Source organism: Ammodytes marinus (genome assembly GCF_949987685.1).
Source record: "Ammodytes marinus genome assembly, chromosome: 3".
In the NCBI taxonomy this organism is placed as follows: Eukaryota; Metazoa; Chordata; class Actinopteri; order Uranoscopiformes; family Ammodytidae; genus Ammodytes; species Ammodytes marinus.
In genome coordinates, this window is record NC_137232.1 from 24,239,766 (window position 1) to 24,259,720 (window position 19,955).

Consider the following 19,955-nt stretch of genomic DNA (forward strand, 5'->3'; position numbering starts at 1 on the left):
TGTATCAGTGCAGTCACCCACTGGTGTCTTCACTTTGGAGTGACTCATGCTCCGTCTCTTGGTCTGAGAGCTTTTTCCACCTACCTGCTTATCAGTTACTTAATTCACTGACCTATGCACAGTATTTTTGTCTCGAGCGTCCTTTATCAGATTTTTATAAATCCCCTCTCATATATTTTCCTCTTACAAATGAAAAGGGATATTATTTCATTCTCCTGTTGCGGCCACGTCATGGCCGTGCCTTAGACTTTGTACGCTTCGATATATCCCAAGGAGCCAGTTGAGATTTCTCTTTAACTGATTAAAATATGTGTTTCTTCCTTACAAGTAAGATTTTGACCTAATCCTCACAAAACATGAGGTGGGTTGAACCCAGAACCCACTGGGTTCTAACATGGCAGGAGGTCTAAATGAAGTGTAGCAGTTAGCAGCTTTCATCATTCTGTTCAATTGAAAGATAATTGTTTTCCGACCAGTATTGGTTCCTCTCATGTATATACAAATGTATACATAGCTTTAACTTACCCATGAGTTTATCCAACCATGGTTAGCATTGTAACCAATATACAGTATATTCACATACTTAGTTCCAATTTGTTCTCCCTGTGCTCTTTGCTCTTCTTGCCACCACTTTTCTCTCACACCTCTCCCCTTTATTTTCCACCCCAGTCTTCTACCATCCCCTTCAGACAGACAGGCACATACACTCTCTCTCTCGGTTGTCCATCGATTTCGATGATGACGTCCACTTTTAACCTTTCCGTAAAAAACATTTTAAATAAACAAAAACATACTTACTTACTTTACTTTCCCTATCCTATCATATGGCTACCACAGCCCAAACAGCACAGCCACCTTCAACAGACCCAGGCTCTGTACAAACAAGCTCCAGGTAGTGTCAATGCCGATTCTACCTATCCTACTACAAGGCTATCACAGCCTAAAAAACAGCAACGCACCTAGGCACATACACACACACACAAACACACACAGAGACAGACAGACGGACTGATAGACAGAGAGACAGGTTGACTGGGCTAGGGCATGCTGTAATAAGCTAGATGGCACAACGGGCTGCCAGGCAAAGGCTGCCACCTGAGGGAGGACATGTGACACCTCTATCAACCTTCAGGAGATGTCCATCCATCCCCTATCACATCCCCGCCTCCTCCTCTCCCCCTGCTCGTCCCCATCTCTATCTCTGTCTGTCCCCTATCTGCTGTTCCCTAGGTGGAGGAAAACATGCTTGTCCCCAGAGCAAAATAACCTGCATTCTTCTCTCCTCCCAACATATAGCATTTCAATATGCCATGGATGTCTATCTCACTTTCCCAGTTATCTAAGCGGACTCAGGTTTTTTCCACCCCCCCCCCCCCCCCCCTCTTAATTTCCTGTCTCTCTCCAGTCAGCCTCTTAGCATTGCGATCCAGTATTATTCATGCTGTAACCTGGATGTCAGAGGAAAGGCATATGGCTGGTGCAAAATGTGTGGTTTTGTGCAGCGATGCGTAGCTAATTGGTTGGAATTGCTGCAGCTTTCTCGTGTCAATCAACCGGAATAATGGGAAGTTAATGTAAAAATAGGCGAGACGGATTGAATCGGATGTAAACATGTTCGCGATTAACACATGCCCTTTTTACATCGACAATAATTCAATATACCATTTGGTGTTATTTAACGTAGATCACGGTGGATCATGACAGCTCGCCTCGAAGGCACGAAGCAGCATTCACAATCTATTTCTGTCTGTTTCCCTCTCATTTTGCCCGGCAGGAATTCTCTTTACTCCAACTGGACGACGTGGCGGACAATCGAGTCAACATAGTGGGTTTTTCCGTCTTCAACAAAACTCATCCCTTCTTCCAGGATTTTGTGCTAAGCCTCAACCGCTCCTGGCAAGAGAACTGTGACCATGCACCCTTCGCTGGGACCCCAGTAAGCACACAAACAATCTCTCTCTCTCTCTCTCTCTCTCTCTCTCTCTCTCTCTCTCTCTCTCTCTCTCTCTCTCTCTCTCTCTCTTTCTCTCTCTCTCTCTCACGAACACACACACACTGTGACCAACATCACCCCGTGTGAGAATAATGGATGAACCCTTTTTTTATTTATTTCCTTACCAAGTCCAGACCAAGTGCCTTCCTGGGCATTACTCTTCCAGTGTACTGCCGTAACTCTGGCTCACAAACTAAAACACTGAAGTCACTTGACACAAACGTGCTTCTGAAATATACAGAGATGACATTTATCCAGTTTGCTGTTGTAATTGCAGGTGCTGCTGCTGCTGCTGCTGCTTCAGGCAGTTGTTGTTTTCCAGACAGCTCATTAGCAGTGTTTTGCCCCCTCCTTATTACATTTCTAATGTCATCTTCTTTGTTAAATTTGTGTCAGAGCAAACACAAAGCAAAAGAGTGGCTTACCATCATAACACCACCCCACAAATCGTCCTCTGTTCTCATCTGAACCACCATGTAGTCTAGCATTCTCTGCATATACGATTGGGTCTCTTCAAAACAGCCTCAATTCACCAAACTACTACTCATATATGAGTTACTGAAGACCGTTGCCAGTTGAAAAAAAAAGAGATACATAATTTGCTTCAGGTCCATTGCGATCTCAACAACACTGCTAGCCAAATTGGCCCTCACACTTTAGCATTACACCCTTAAACCTATTTAATGAGAGGGCTTCCAATGTCAGATGCAGCTTATAAAATGTCCTAAATGACCTGCATGAACGTAATGAGTGCCAGCAACATTTATAAGTATTATCTGACTGACTAATAATCCCTCTTGAGGGCAAGCGCTCTCACCTGTTTGTCCAAAGTGTCACTCAGTAACACGAAGAACACCAGCTATTAGCTCTAATAGAGACCATTAAAATAAACCTCACTGTGTACCTCTTACATGTCAATAATGGAATTATCTTTCTCTGCATGCACGCCATCATCATCATCATTTATTATTAGACTCACGGTCCATTTAAAAGACATACAATACAAAAAAACACACATAACCCACACATAAATAGGAATAAAAACCTTCTGAAAAATTATGAAAGGCACTTATACCAATGTCTCCAAAGGTATGACTGGTAGCGTACTGCACTATTCTATACTTGGGTTCGACAGTAGCATTATAATTTAATTCTTTGAGTCATTCAAGCGACAGATAAATCGGTACATAAGATTCCTCAATAAAGTGTGTAAGGTGTTAACTCCTGCATTCACAAATAGCTAATTAAAATGCTGTTGTCCATTGTGTGTTACGTTTGGAACAAACTAGCTTATAGTATAATTTTCCATAATTTAGGATAAAAATAATTGATAACAATGGTAGAAACTGATGGTTGGTCTATACATTATTCATAGGGTAAAACCTCTACATAGTGTTACACATAAATATGTAGTCATGTGGATATATTCAAGTTAATACTTAATATCCACTTCTTCAAAAAGATTAAAATATAAATGTTGCTATTGGTGATATTTTTTCAAAACATTTTGTAAATAATGGTAAATTAATGCTTACAAATAACAAGAACAACACATTTGGGTGCATAAACCATTGGTGTTCCCACATATTTTTTTCCTAAGGGCTTTATTAGGAACCAGAAATTCAGTAAAGCAAATTAATGATCTCTGTTTAAAGTTAAGAGAAAGTAAAAAAAAAAAAGAAGAAGAAACAAACGTGCTCCTACATGCACTCATCGTCCCTTTCGGCTTCACACATGCTGGGTGGTAAAACGGGTTAAGAATAGTTTGATCACGGCATGAAAATGTGTTGTGTTCTGTTCACAGCAGGTCACTCGGATACTTCTGAGCCTGTGGCACTTAGGACTTCTGACTAATTAGCTAATAAGAATAAAGGCTGATGAAGGCACAGCGAGAAAGTGATTAACTCATTTAGACATGCACATAGATAATATGCGGTCTTTTCATTAACATTAATTAGGTCTGGTGGAAATGTAACTGTGGGGCTCATGCAAGAAACAGTGCTCTCTTCCAATGTGTAGATCTGAGACATGTACTGCCTTCGAAGATAAAGACCTGCACCATGCCAACTGATCATAAGAGTTCAAATATAATCCTGCCTTAAAATAACTGGCAATATCTTTATCTGAGATTACGTACACAAGTCCTTACTGTATTTGTGTTAGCAAGCCAAAGGTCTAGACCTGTAGTGGAAGTTACGGTATGTAATATTAATTTTCTGATCCTAGCCATTCAATATACTGAAAAGCAATGAAAGAGATGGAGAGAAAAGACAGGCTTTCAGAGTGAAAGGAAGATGCCACGACATTACCAGCGTCATGTTGTGGATATTATGAAATGCAAGTGGAATATAATCAGGAACACTGTTCTAAAATTCACTATTTGACTTTGCTTGTTACCGCTAAGGAGACATTATTAAGTTATGTCAAATCTAAAGTGCAACGACTTGTGTTCCTAATGTCGCCACAGGCTGTTAGTGTACCACATATCGGTCTCAATGTGCAATCCACCAATTATGTTGGCCAATTCAAGATTGTAATACATCACAGATTGCAAAAATCCCTCCCACCCCTCTATCAATATCCACCAAACATCAGGGCAATTTCATCTCTAGTTCCATTACACAGATGTACAGCAGGGAAGACTCTCCCCCGAGCTCCTAATGCAGGCCACCGCACATTTTAATCAAATGTACATATCAGGCCGCGGTGGTGGGGACGATAAGGCTGTTTGTACAGGGCAGATTGGAGGAAAAGCTGCCTCTCCCACTGTTTTTTTGGCCCACGCTGAAAGGCAGGCGGTAATTGGAATGGTCAGGGTGTGCCAGCTTCATTGGGGATAAGCGTAGGGAGGACATAGTCTCTTCTCCAAGAGACAGAGAGAGAGAAAGAGAAAGAGAGAGAGAGAGAGAGAGAAAGGGAGAGAGAGACGTGGTTTTAGACACTGTCAGCAGATCAGAGTCTTTCTAATGATCTAATGGAATAATCTCACTGCAGGGCACTCCAGGGATGGGTTAACCCCTCACTGACCGCTTACCACTGACATTTTACACTTGCAGTTAGTGTGCTCTGACTTTTGGCAGCTGTGTGTGTGTGTGTGTGTGTGTGTGTGTGTGTGTGTGTGTGTGTGTGTGTGTGTGTGTGTGTGTGTGTGTGTGTGTGTGTGTGTGTGTGTGTGTGTGTGTGTGTGTGTGTGTGTGTGTGTGTGTGTGTGTGTGTTGAATGCATAATGTAGTCAGCTTTATTCCCTCTCTCCATCTCTCTCTGCAGCTCTCCTCAGCTCTGCTCTTTGATGCGGTATACGCGGTGGTGGCGGCGGTCCAAGAGTTGAACCGTAGCCAGAATGTTGGTGCCACTCAGCTCTCCTGCAAGTCCTCCAAGATCTGGGAGCACGGCACTAGCCTCATGAATTACCTGAGGATGGTAAGATTGCCTCTGCTGGAGTGGCCCACTAAAGGAATAGTTTGACATTTTGGGAAATATGGTAAATTGCTTCCTTGGACTACTATAGATGAAAACATTTATTCCACTCTCATATTTTTTAAGTTAAATATATATATAGGGGACAACGGGGTAATCTGAGCCACTTTTTACCTTTGCTCCCCTCTAAGGGAGCTAAAATGATTTATCACTCAAATTTACACGTCCTATTAATTCAGGATGTTTCCTAGAAAGGGGCATTAGCAGAATTTTTTCAAGACAAAGGGCAGTGAAAATACGATTGTTTAAAAAAAGTTGTCATGTGGCTCACTTTACCCCAGCTGTGGGGTAAACTGATCCACTTACTTTTTCCACTCTGAAACTACCATAACAACACATATTGTAACAGTAAGAATTCCAGAACTAATGTCGGACTAGTAAAAGAATGATGGGGTTTGGTCAATTAAAGATGCACTGTGTAATATGACATCATCAAGAAAGTTCTACAAAGTTCTAGAATGCAACGCTCCCTGGGTAACCCCACCCCTTTCGAATAATAACAGAAGCTACAGTGGCCTTCAAGGACAAGAACAATTCAAAATTTTAAACAATGCACCTGATGACATTCCAACTATGACACTTCCAAGATGGCGGCACTAGGCCTTGGTCCAAAATATGCAGAAATATGGACATATATGAGACCCTTTCTAAGGGAAAAAATAATAATTAAAAAAAAAAAATTCAGCTATTATGCAAAATTAAATGTACTTATGGATATTATAATTACTTTCTACAAAATCTGCTTGGAAATAAAACCCAAAATTCTACACACTGCAGGTTTAAGCAAAGCTAATTTTCTAAACACTTGAAAGTAACTCTGAACAAAATCAAATATAACATATTATAATTCAAAAGGTTTTAATAAGATTCAAATGAAAGATAGAACCAGTTAGATTAGAACACAGTCTGGGGGTCAGAATACAGGACCCTTAGAGCCAGCTAGTGTCTGGGGGTCAAAGCATAGGAAAATCAGAACCAGCGAGAACAGCCTGGGACTCAGAACACAGGAGAAGACCCAACTGGATTATAACATCAGCCTGTCATACTCTACAACTAGGCCTACTCTACATTCCAGCCCTGAAGGTTACAGGGAAAGATGAGAAGGTGCTCTTTCCGTGTGGTTGCCCCAGGTCGTCTTCCTGGTGTATTTCCTTGGCATGATGGCTTTTCTACAATGTGTATGACATTAAAATAAAACATATGTTATGTAATATTACATTAAAATATGTTTAAGACTAAACTTAACTTGTGCCTCATGGTGGGGGAAAGTGAGACAGTGGCTCACTTTCCCCCACAGCATTTGGCTCACTTTCCCCCACCACCACAATTTGAGAAAAAACTACCTCTCTTAGCATTTCAGGCTAATCTTTAGTTATCAGCATCACATGGTTTCATATGTTGGTAGTTCATCAACACGTATGATAGAAGTTTTTCTACGTGAATACATTTGCTTTGGCACAACAGTCGATTAAGTTGACAGCAAGAAAATTTACTTTTACATGCAAAATACCTATTTTGGTGAAAAAAACATGCTTACCACAGCACCATGAGGTCCTCTCTTTCAGGGCCAAGGGGAAATGAGAGGGGCTTGAAAACATATATCTCACATGACCACAAATGTTTTCCGTTGCCTAGATACAGGGGGTGGCTCACATTACCCGATGCCTCAGATTCCCCCGTTCTCCCCTATATATATATATATATATATATATATATATATATATATATATTGTTTATAGACTTGTATATAGCAGTAGCCAGCAGTCTTTTAGATTAGCTTACTATAAAGAACTGAAAAAGTGTGATGATAACAACTTCACTAATTAGGGTAACTTATATCTCACATTATCATCTCCTGTCAGTAAAAAGGTATTTGGTCTACAATGCCCATTTCCACCAGTTAGTTCTATTTTTCTTTCTGTTTTATTTTGTTTCCAAATTGCAACAAGACGGTCAAGAAATAGCTTTATATTATGTCTGACAGCCAATCTTCATCATTATTGCTTCACCTTCTACATGTTAATTAGTTATTAAGTCCCAGATATTTTCACTGAGAGCTGATAATATTGTGTTGTCTGTGCTCTCATCTTCTTGAAGATAAACCTCATACCCTCTATTTATCTCATCTCTGCATTATACTGAGAGACAATGCAGAAGGAGAGATAAAGATGAGCTGTCAGTGAATAAGATGTGCTTCCCCGTTAGGAATTAATGGCTGTAAGTGATTGGACTATCAAAATACGTGCGTTCCATATCAGACTGTTTGTCTCTCTCTCTAAGAAGGTGTGACTAATGGCTCTTCTATGTTGGTGTAAATTGGAGGTGTTACAGCCTCGTCTTCATATTATCGTTCTGAGTATGACATATTTCAAATGGCCTCCAGTCATATCCACAACCGGTGCTGCTGAGAGTGAAGCAGGCAGGATTTTCCTTCGTGGGCTCCTTTAACACGTTGCTGTCTCTGTGTTGGATAGGTAGAATTGGAAGGTCTAACGGGCCACATTGAATTCAACAGCAAAGGCCAGCGGTCTAACTACGCCCTGAGGGTCATGCAGCACGGCAAGGACGGCCTAAGGCAGGTAAAGTAAACTCCCGCTTATACAAAATCTGATGTTTTTCTATCTTCAAAGTAATCCCATGCGATGGATTCAGACAACATCTGACTTGTTTTAGCATAAATAATTAAATTTTTAATGGTGGGGCAATTTTGAAGCTTCTTTCTCCTCCACTTTAACTGGCCATAATGCACCATTTATTGCTGAACAGAAAAGCTCTTCAGCAAACTGATCTCAGTAGGGCACTACTTTTCTTGTAATTGTTACAGTTGACTTTATAGCATTGATGTAAGTCGTGGCGAATGGTACAACAGGGAACCATGAGTACTTGTGGTTATACTGCTTGCAGAAGTGTCAGAGGAGCCAGAGGACAAAAAGTAAATGTAAGCGATGCATATTTGAAGGTGCATATAAGCATTTTTTTTCTCTCTTTTATTTTTACAGCAAATACATATCAAGAAAAAACAGAGATCAATAGGTGTTTGCTGCAGCTGCTGTCGTTATTGATTTTTAAGATGTGTCAGTTACTTTGGATACAGACCAATTAGTGTTGATCAATACCAGTCACTCCAGTATTGCATCAGTATGTATATCGGGATTTCAAGATTCATACACGAGTCTTGTGTGTGAAACTGGTAGAACTACTGGTGCTCTGGTGCTATGCATTGTAACACTAGCTCAGGGGGTTGGTGATAGTATAGCCAAAGAGCATCAAACCTTAGATCTCTAATATCTCAATAATAACCTGAACTTAAAGGCCAGGACACACTGGCCCGATAATCGGGCATCGGACATGGTCGGAGAGTCTGGAGGGGGCGGGGACACAAATCTGTTTGGTGTGTTCGGTGACGTCGGCAGTCGTAGATGTCGTCGGGCTTTTTTTCAGCCGATTCAACATGTTCAATCGGCATCGGCCAGTCTTTCAGCCGGAGCAATCTGATTGGTGGAGAGCTAGCCCGTCTCTGCTCTGCCAAGCATTATTTAGGATTTTTAAGCTATCAACAGAATCGGAGCATGTTCGGATTGTTTTGTAGGCTAAACACAATCAGCACACAACATTAGATTATCCGTACATGACGTTTTCACATGTTTTCAGAAAGGCGTGTCGTACACTGGCGCCGACCTCCCTTTCCCCACTTCCTTTCTATTTCCTCAGTCGGTAGCACCCACCCTCCCCTTAATCCCCAGACCCTTCGCTTGTGTTATAGATCGCCGGCTCACACTTGTGGCCATCAGCTCCTGGGGGGTTCAACACTCTACATCCAATTCACATGTTTTCGAGGTAGTTTGGGCGAGGAGCGGCCACATAGGTGTGTGTGTCTCTCTGTGTGTGTGAGACATTCTTTCCGTTATAATGACGGCCTATGGTATGATAACAGCCTACTTAATTTCATCCGGCGCAAGCGCAGAACGTACGGCAAGTCAGTAGTCGGCTCGTGTGTTCTTTGCTCTTTTTTGACCGCGTCGGGGAGAATGGAGCTGCCTGAATCGGCAGACTCCATTTTCTGGCGACGGTCGGTAGTCGGACCGGTGTGTCCTGGCCTTAAAACGTTGTTTTGCTTGCGTTAATGACGGTTCATCACAACCATCTTCACAAAAATCATCCCAGACATTCTTTCATTGTGACAAACATTCAAATAGAGAACTGACAAAAACCACATTTCCCACTTTGGGATCCAATGAGCAAGAGTTCTGAGGCAGGCAGAGACAAGAACATTGCTTCGAATCCAAAAACTGGCAGGGAAAAAATCTGTTTTTGCCAAAGTTATTACCCTATACTCTCCCATGGCTCTCACATGCTCCGGTGGAGCTGAGCCGTGAAATATAGGTTGTGCTGTATGTAAGTAATGGATGGGAAAATAAGGGATCAAAGGTCAGCAGAAATAGAAGCAGAAGCCTTGACTGGCTGATGGAGAGGTGTGGATGAAGATGAGGAATCTGGCTTTGGCCGTGTTTTCTTTTGTGGTGAAAAGCTAACGAACCCTCAGAATATTTATAAAGATAACCTCTTTTTACATGAGTCAGTAAACAGCTAAAGCTTCTATTTTGTACAAGTATGTTGTGACGGATATCACACTAAGTTTGGGATGAATAAGATTATATTGGTGAACCAAGGGTTGGAAAGAATGCACAAAATAAATGTAAAAAAGGTACATACAGTATATATTTTCCATTTCTTCTGCCATATCTAGTCATTTCAGAGGCCGCATCTTTTTTCCCCATGCAAACAAAGTATCCAGTGACACTGCGCAACAGTACTTGATATTTCCTGTTACGTTACAGAATTGGATATGTACGTCAACGGTGACAGTTGTGCTTCACAACATGCTGTTCCAAAGAAAATAGGTCATTTTTGTAACAATTTTTTTTTGCTGAGAGTCTTGGGCGACCAAGCATAAATAAAGCTCTTATGTGGCCTTGAGCCTCAGACAAAACAACCTGAACCAAGAATGCTAAGACGCTTAAGACACGCGTACTGTACGTGCTAGCAGACATAAGCATTAATTTCAAATACAGACCATAAATATAAAGTATGTATGTTACGGCCTTCATATACATGCTTCATTAACCTATAAAGTTCCCCAGGTGTACACAGTTGAATCACAAACCATGTTGCAATCCTTTAGTGGCTGTAAAGTTTCATATTGAAATCAGTATGACTGTATGCACTGGGAAAAGATTACACCTGACTATCTTCTCACATCTTAAATTTGTAATGCGTTTCCTGGTTCGGAATAGCAAAGAATATTCTGAATGCCATCATTTTAACATTCAGTAGCAGGCACTGTTTGCTCCTGTTATACAGCTTGCGCTTTAAAGCCTGTTTTCTATAAATGCCAGCACTCGATATTTCACATTTCGTCTTGAGGCCTGATGCTCGACATAAAGCAATAACTGAAATTTCTTTAAATTCAGGATCGTCCCTTGTGCTGTACTAAACTGTGTATAGTATTTCCCTTGGAAATACCTGTCACTCACCCTGACAGCTATAGTGTGCTTTTCCCTACAGTCCTCTATTTTTCCATCAGAGCTGCAATATGAATGACGGTTATTAACTTACATAATCACGCCAACTGTCACAACTCTGTCCCAGCAGATATAGCTGTATTTGTTCTTTCTTATCTGCATTTAAAGTAGTTGTGTTATTGTTGTCGCACACATGACACTCATACTGTAGTGTGACAGTAACAAGAGGAGATTCACACCTCTGTTTTGAAACATTTGACCCTTCCAGTTGGTATGATCTTAATGAGGATTGGGTTCCCTGCCTAAATGGGAGGACAATCGTACCTAAGCAACCCATACAGCAGTCCGACAGCCGCCCATCTGCCTTTATTAACCTTGTCTGTGCCTCCCCATGTCCCCTCTTCATACTGGCACTGGGCCAGTCAAGCAGAAGGATAATGCTATCAGGCCTAATGTGATGATTTCAACCACAAGTATTATAAAGCAGCTCTGCCAGTTATGGTAATGGGGAGAGGCAAGGTGTTAGACGGGGGGGCAGAATGGATTGTTGTTGTTTGTTTTGTTGACCAACACCTCCCACATGCTGTTGGGTTGGGGCTGCTTCAGCCAGGCAGACACTGGAGGTGCCACGGGCTTGCCAGTGATCAAGTGAGCAAAGGTTGGCTAAATGCCCACACATTCACACACAGAGTTAAACAAAGGACTTGCAAATGAACACATGACAAGTAAACATTTCAGATATCTTTTTGTATGTTTTTATATTTAGTAGCATCATTGTCTAGGAAAGCCCACACCATGTCTATACATAAAAGTGCTTCCATTCAAAATGCAACCTTAAAAGGGGAAATAACATTTTCCCTGGACCACCATCCAACACGTTCTTTGAAATAGAGAGCAATGAGGCTTGTCGTACATTGGCGCCGACCTCCCTTTCCCCACTTCCTTTCTATTTCCTCAGTCGGTAGCACCCACCCTCCCCTTAATCCCCAGACCCTTCGCTTGTGTTATAGATCGCTGGCTCACACTTGTGGCCATCAGCTCCTGGGGGGTTCAACACTCTACATCCAATCACTGTGACAAATTGAATTTCTCTGACAGGCATTTCCACACATTAGCCAAAGTTTCCTGCTTGGTTTGTGTGTTCCACCTTTCTCTGTTTTACCGTGTTAGTAATCTATCCATTTGTATGTCTGTCTTATTGTGTCTGCCATTAGCGGGGTTGTTTTCTGCTCTACTTTATGACCTTTTTAAACTTTATGAATAATGAAACGGATGTGCTTTGCCTTTGTATTTTACGACTATCACCTCTGACTAGAATGTTAATCGCGCTGGCTGTGCTTGAACAACAAGGATCCTGAGAAAGTCATTCATTTATCTTCAGAGAAAATCTGTAATAGTGAGTAACAACAAGTTCATGACGCTTCTGTTACTGCTTGTTCTGAACTCCGCAGCAAGGATCTTACGAAAAAAACATAAGATGGTCAACTTTAAGATTTATTTTGTGTACAATTTTTACTTTTGACAAATAAAAGGTCAACATGTTAATCTGGGCAAGAACAAAAAGGTGTATTGTAATTCCTACATTGTGCCTGGGTGAAAATGTATTATGAATTATTTTCATTCAGAATTTTAAACCAGCATGTGGAACAGGTGTGTGGTCTGATGCAAGATTCATCACATGGAGAGAAAGACGCTAGAATATCATCTTTAAATGACCCATCTAGAAAACCATAAGCAAAATATAAAAGCTTCAAGCATGTAAAAATACATTTTTACATGTCATTTTAACCTTCCTTATTTCCCGAATATGATGTGGCCGCGTTACGCAATAAAACATTTTTATTTGTTCAGTTTTGGCAGGCAAGGTAAACTAAAGCCAGCTGCTCCTGTGTTGGCAGCCAGGTAGGCCAGTGATGATGGTCTGTGTGAGAAGTTGGCATGGCATTGTCTGCACTCTGGCCAAGGCGCCAGTGGCACCTGTAACAAGCAGCAATCCACAGAGGACGAAAAAGAGTCAGCTGGATGGAAAAGGGAAGGAGGGGGGGATGAGAAGGGAGGATGAGAGGATGACAGGCAGAGAAGTAAATGAGACAGAAAGGGCGTTCGACAGAAAAATAGGACAGAATGAAATGAGGTAAAGACAGGGCTATAAAACTAGACGGTGAAACCATATTTCTACATGTCAAATAACAGCTGGGGCCCTTTTTTTTTTTTTTCAGTTCCCGCACATGCACAACTTTGAGCTGGGATTACTTTTAATACCAAAGGCAACGACATTGACCTTCAATCCTATTTCTCGTCGGAATGACTAATCGTGTTATACTAAAGGAACGGGCTGTAATCCCCTATGTCCTTTTGCTACGACTATTCACAAACCAGTGTAATGAGCGAGATAAAAGGCGCCGAGCACCAAGAACATGTCTTGTCTTCCGTCTGCGAGAGTGAACGTGTTTCTGAGTGTATATTCTCCAGATGGTGTGAACACCAGGGGCACGCTGTAAAACAGTTTGGTTCTGGATGTATACAAATGGCTAATATAACTCAACCTGTTCCTCTAAACACACAGACTGCTTTTCTCCACTCCAGGAACATCAAAAGACGGAGCAGTTTCCTAACTCACGCCCTTGTTGTTAGAATGGATTACAGCAATTTTCTGTTTGAGGATCAAAAGCAGGAGAGCTAATGTCACTTTATTGTGATACTGGGCTGTCATGCAGATGTAGGAACCGCTGACTGACAATAGTTCACAGTGTGTGGGAGTGTATGGGGGGGAGGGTCCTATGACTGTGTGTTCATCTACATGCATGTTTTCTATGTTTCTACTAGTGTGTTTGTGTGTGTGCGTGCGCGCGCAAGAGTAATAATAATCGACAATGAGGTTGGTGACATCCCCCCTGGCTACCCTTCTTGGCTGTGGAAGTAACACACAGTAACACACAACTAGCATGCCGCTATCTATGCATGTTTAGTAGAGGCACAATTCTTTTTCCAATGCAAATACTCTGGAGCGTGCCAGCCACAGCACACACCATACTGACAGAGCAGCCCAGGCTCTCTGCAGCCCCCTGGCCTCCGTAGACTGGCCCTCATTCTCTGCACAAGGCTCATTGGAAGCGGCACGCCTGGTAATTAGAGAACTCTGTAAAATGAATAAGTATTGCAGTTTGGGGAAGGCAAGCTGTTGCCAGTTACAGCGATAAGCTCTGTTATGCCATAGTGCATCAGTGTATTATTATTTGCATGTATTTTGTGTGTGTGTGTGTGTGTGTGTGTGTGTGTGTGTGTGTGTTTGCACATTCACTACATGCACACCTGTACATCTCTATGTATTGCAGGGGGCTCGTCGGGTGCAAACACCCACAGCCGATTCCCGGGGAGAAGAGAATCACTGATGAAGTTTTTATAATTGAGGCACTTAATCACAGCTTTTGTAACAGAGAGAGGGAGAGAATTATTTCAGGTAAAAGAGTTAGTTGGAGGGACTGGAAGTTTCTCCAGAGTAATGTGGTAGGTTGTGAGTAAGTTGCAGCAGGACATTCTGGTCGGGAGCAGAGAAGGCCAAAGGCCGACGCCAGCATGACTCAAAGCTAATTGTTCTCATTATTGAGTCCACGGGTGTTTCGCACAATTTCGATGCTCCAGCATAGATATGGTTCCGACATTTTAGCACACTCATAATGTTTTTTTATGAAGCCTGTGAGGTTAATGCCAGACTTCGAACTGAGCTGAACTGCCATGGCTGTAAAACAAAGGTCAAAGAAGCATGGATAAGTTTGAGGTATTCTTCAGCAACTACTGTAGTTGTGTCTGAAGTTGTACATTTTTGGCTCACTTTGTTTATGACACATGAAAATATTTGACCACCATAAATATGAATTGCAAATATGTTTTCTTTTTCATTAAGTTATTTTTTTCCCACTACTTCTATTGAAATCCCTCATTGGGCGAATGCACAAGCTGCCCAAGCAGCCCCCTGACAGATTTACTGAAATAGAAAGTGTCCCAACTCATTCCTTTTCATCAGGGTAGATTACATTTGCTGCAGCATTAAGAGGGAATTGCCTAAATACAAAGAAGCGATTAGGTTTCCAGAAATTCCAGCTCAGGTAGAGAATAATGTTGCAGTGGTTTACACCACAATCTAATTCATTGTGATTATTCTGCTTCCTAGATATTACATCCATTCATTGGCAGCAGCAGCAGCCACAGCTCAGACCATTTGTTCATCCAATGTAAATAAACTGGATCCTTGGTTGCAGTAAACTTTTTTTGTATTGATTTTTCACTGATGTATCGCACCCACACATTTTCGTCCCATGTTCTCATTACTGTGCACCCATACTGAATCTTTGTGAAGAGATCATCAATAAACTGCTAAATCATCCAGGCCAGCCCAAGTACACCCGTTCCAATTTTTCAAATGATCATTTTCGCATTTAAAGTCAGATTGCTTTTTTTTTTTTTTTTTTTACTTCTGTTCCCAGGTGTCCTTGATTCAAGGTCTCTAGATGTGGAGCCAAGATAAAAAAAGGAGGTGGTGATGTAAGAGGAGACCCTTATTATTTACATCTGCTTTCCTGTATCTGAGGGAATGCTGAGTGCCTGGAATATTTGAGACACACACACACACACACACAGACATTATTGTACTTGTATCTTTGTGAGGACACTCATTGACATATTGCATTACCTAACCTCTAAGCCTTACCTTAACCATCAGCACTAAATAAACATTCACAGATGTACACACACACACACACACACACACAAAGAGAGATACTGCATGGGCACCACTTCAATTTTCTAGAAATTATTTTGAGCTGTGTTATTTACACAAGACTTCCTCCAGTTAAAGGTTGAATGTGCTCGTTCAATTTCTCTCTCTTTTCGCTTGGATTTATTTATTTCCTGTCAGCTTTGCTCCTTTGTTTATTATGGCAATATGCCTTTTTTCCCTTCCCCTCCCCGTCTCTCAGAGAACACTATTAGTCTGGCTGCCCCCGCTGCTGCGGATGCAGATGCACTCAATTCAGTTTCCCTCCACTGCTGCAATGTGAGGGAGAGAGGGGACAGGTAGAGCAAGTTCGAGGGGGGGATGGGAAAATGTAAGGGGAAGAGAGGTGTGTGTGGAGTAGTTCACAGTCATTTGACGGCTACAAGACCCCCTCCACCCGTTTTTCTCTCCTTGAAGGACATTATCATAGGAAACCCGGTGTTAGCTCAGCACGCCGCGACATGGCTTAATTTTCTTCCTCTGCCTCGGGGCTCCAGCAGGGATGAGCCTACATCTTAAACCGGTCTGATAGACGTACAGACTCTGATACTAAAGAGCTGGTGCTTGAGCTACTGCCATTAAGGTTAGAATAAGTGTAGAGACTAAGGCAGGCCCTCTGATGTCCTCCAGCTGTGCAGTTGAAACGTGTTTCCGTCTGTGTGTTCACGTGAATGAGACAGAGAGAGAGAGAGTCTTTACAAGGGAGAGAGTTAAGTCAGTCAGTCTGCTCTACAGCTTTTTAATTGCAAAAAAATTATTACAGCAAGTTTTACCTCAAACAAAGGGGTTATGCATAAATCTCTGGTCTTCATGTGTCTGTTTCAGGGTCAGGATTTAATAGGAACCCATGGCAAAGTTATCCTGAAAAAACTTGCGAAATGCCAATGAAGTTAAAAATCTGTTCGGAAAATGCCCCTGATAGATATTCTTTTGGTAGACCGATAGAGGCGGTACACAATATTGACTATTTTGGGGCAGAGGAATAGAAATGTTAATGGTATGAATGAATTCATTGTTCTTTAGCCCATATGCAATGCAGCTGTGTTATTTAGCCTTTAAATAACATTATGCCTGAAAAGTTGCACTGTGTCTCTGAGGATCAGAACAAGCGCCTTCTTCTCTTCCCTTGCTCTTTAATGTAGCCCTTATATTCAGTGTGTTATCCATTTCTAGCCGTGTCCCGGTAACAATATTCAAAATCCCATCAGGTCTAAACGGTCCTAGCTGGCTTTTGTTTAGCTGGGCTTGTGTTTGAGTGTTTTGTTCGTTTGCGTGTCTAGCTCATATTTCCAGACACTGGAGAATGTGGCATGTTTTTGCAGCATGTCAGAGCGCATTAACGTCTGAGGATCATCCATTAAACACGCTCTCTTTTTCACCTTGTTTATGTGCCATCTCTTTTTTCCCCCTCCATTGGTGATCATTTCATTGAGAATCCTGAAGGTGCCTCTGTGCTTTTCCAGGAGGGAATCATATGCCTGAAAGCATGATTTCAGTATCTTCTTTCCTGTCACTTCCTCAAACAACCTTTTGCGTGGTCGCTTCATTTCTTTTATTTTTCAATGTTCATTCATCCTGAGGGGGTAGCTCCTTTTATGTTGTTTTAATCTCTCTGGTGTTAGTGATGCTCTCTGCTCAGTGTACACTGATTTTTGCTTTTCTCGCATCACCATGTAAACCTTTTTTAGAAAAAAAGAGAAAGTGTTCTTCTGACGCAAGGACACTGTTTTATATTTATATATAAATCGAATGTACTTTCAGAATGTTCTCTCAGCGTTAAAGCAACCTTTTGCTAATGTCAGTAATGCTCAGTCACAAAGCCATGGATCAGTTTATGAGCGGCTGCTCCGTTTTATTGCACACAGAGCTGACTTTTTATAAGGTAAAAGTCCTGAATTTTGCAGACAGTCTGCTAGCAAAAAACTCAAGCCACTTTCATTAGCTTTATTCTCTTCATTTTCATTTCTGCAGACTGCAGATGGATTGCAAGTAATAAATGTAATGTAATGTATTAGTAGTGAACTATAATTAGAATGTCTGGCCTAATGTGAGTGGGTTTGATCCTGTTTTTTTTTTGCATGCCATGTAAAACACATGCATGCACACTATCTCATGTGGCGTTTATTCTCTCTTAGACTTAGGCACATCAACACAGTTTGTAATTTTTTAGCAGTTTTGTAACAGAGGTGGATACAGTGTCAGATGCACTATAGGGCTGTTGATCTAAATGCATGGGACTGGCTGGGAAGCTGGAGCAACATTGTTTATAGGTCACAGTCATCTTTTGACATATCCTCCCTCAGCGTTTTGCTTTTTTTCATGCATCCTCCACTGTTTTCGAGTCATTCATTTATCACCTTGGAGGGAATCTTAACTTGGTCAAAGGAAGGGTTTGATGCCACTGCCCTCCGCCGGAGTGAACACAAAACACATCATTGTTCTCCGTATTAGAAGCAGTATGGCTATGTCACACTGATGTTTGTGGCATAAGTCAGAGAGGCTTCTATTGAATTGTATATCTATAATACATTAGGTTTGTATGAGATCAAGTAAGAAATGTATGAAATCCTACTGAATCACCGATATGTCAAGTAATCTGTGACTACACATTGAAATTCATATTGAATCATTGGAAGCAGAGACTCACATTTCCAGTCTACACACACCGGCATCCTCTGTGTGTCTCTAGTTCTCTCCTTTTGGTCTCCGGGAGACGTACAGCAGTCCCCTCTCCTCTTTTGTTTTTCTCAGTTTGCACTTTGCAGGCTGGAGATGGGGAATAGATCAAAAGCAGAATGGATGAGTTGTTTTGCAAGATCCCCCAGTCTTAACGGATTTCAAGGCTGGGTGAGGCTGTGTGAGTGTGCGTGTCGTATGCATGTACATGCAAATGTATGTGCCTCTGCGCCTGTGCGTCTGCAAGTTTGCTTCTGTGTCTCTGTTTTCATCGGTCTATGAAAAGCACCCTTGGATTCCTAAATCTAAGACTTTTGAATTCATGTAGCTAGAGAACAGCCGTGGAAACCTCCTTGACATTCTTTCATTTGTTCTCTCTTTCTGGGTACAGAAAGGTTCAGACTCGCACTCTGTTCTCCCAGTCGTCTTGATGGATGTCTTAAAGTATTCCCATGTTATTTCATCTTACATTCATTGTTAGTGTTTTATTAATAGTATTAAAAAAACACTTGCATTTGATTGTATGCAAATATCGTACAGTATACACTTTAGTTTGCCTCAACCTTATGCAGGGGAGTAAAGTGAAAAAACAAAAAACAAACAAAAAAACATGTATAGACAAACAAATATATCAAGCAATATTCCTACAAATAAACACATAGAATGGTATTATCAAGCAAAAAATAAATGATTGTAGCTGACCCCATCATTGCCTCCTTATCACAGCAGACTAAACCCAGTAGCCGATTACACATATGATCTCTTTTGTTTTATCACTGAAGTTGAGGTCATAAAAACAACCCCTAAAGGTCCTGCTCTGTTCCCAGTGTTTAGAGTATGTCTCCACTCGCATACAATAGTTGCTATAGAGATGAAGACATTTGGACAGTGGTGTCAGGGTGCACAGGCCCGAGCACAGGGACTCTGGCTGCGAGGGCATCCATTGTTTACTGTCTGCTCTGCCAGGGACGCGGCACTCGGAAGAACATGCAGTGAAGCTTTGAAGGTCCGCTGTGGCAGACCAAAGACCTTTTCTTCAACTCAGAGCTTGTGACTCATTACTGAGATTGAACAAGCAAATGCCATTATTCACCATTATTCCAAATAACCAGTCCGCCGTCTAGCTTTTTGGAATGAGTAAACAGATCTGAAATAACATGATGCAGCTCGGTGTGTTTGTCCAGAAATAACAAACGTAGTTTTTAGACTGTTATGAAACAAACAAAAAAGTGTTAACCACCAGGTCCACGCTCACTTTTCTCCACTGCCAGAATGAGAGGCAGCCTATAAACAGCAGGAAATAAAAGTGAGAGTATTGCAAGAATACCACAAGTCCGTAGCTCCTTTTCTCCAAATAACCTCTGGAGTCATGACTGTATACTTTGCCCATTCCTCTCTTTACTGTATGGCAGTGCCAACCACCTATACCACCACCGGTGTCCATCTAGTCCCTAAAGTTGCCTATGTTGCAACCCTGATTAGTCTCATGGCTGTTGGTGATGAGTCATACCAA

At 41.6% G+C, this 19,955-nt stretch overlaps 1 protein-coding gene across 1 annotated transcript in view; it reads left to right on the forward strand.

Annotated features, from left to right (window-relative positions):
- grik4 (glutamate receptor, ionotropic, kainate 4) overlaps positions 1-19,955 on the forward strand; it is a gene marked incomplete at both ends in the record, with an annotated part of 146,733 nt that overhangs the window by 95,304 nt on the left and 31,474 nt on the right. The window contains 3 exons of the mRNA XM_080024819.1: positions 1,775-1,936; positions 5,261-5,413; positions 7,945-8,049. Coding sequence (XP_079880945.1) covers positions 1,775-1,936; positions 5,261-5,413; positions 7,945-8,049 — 420 coding nt within the window. The remainder of the gene's footprint in view (positions 1-1,774; positions 1,937-5,260; positions 5,414-7,944; positions 8,050-19,955) is intronic.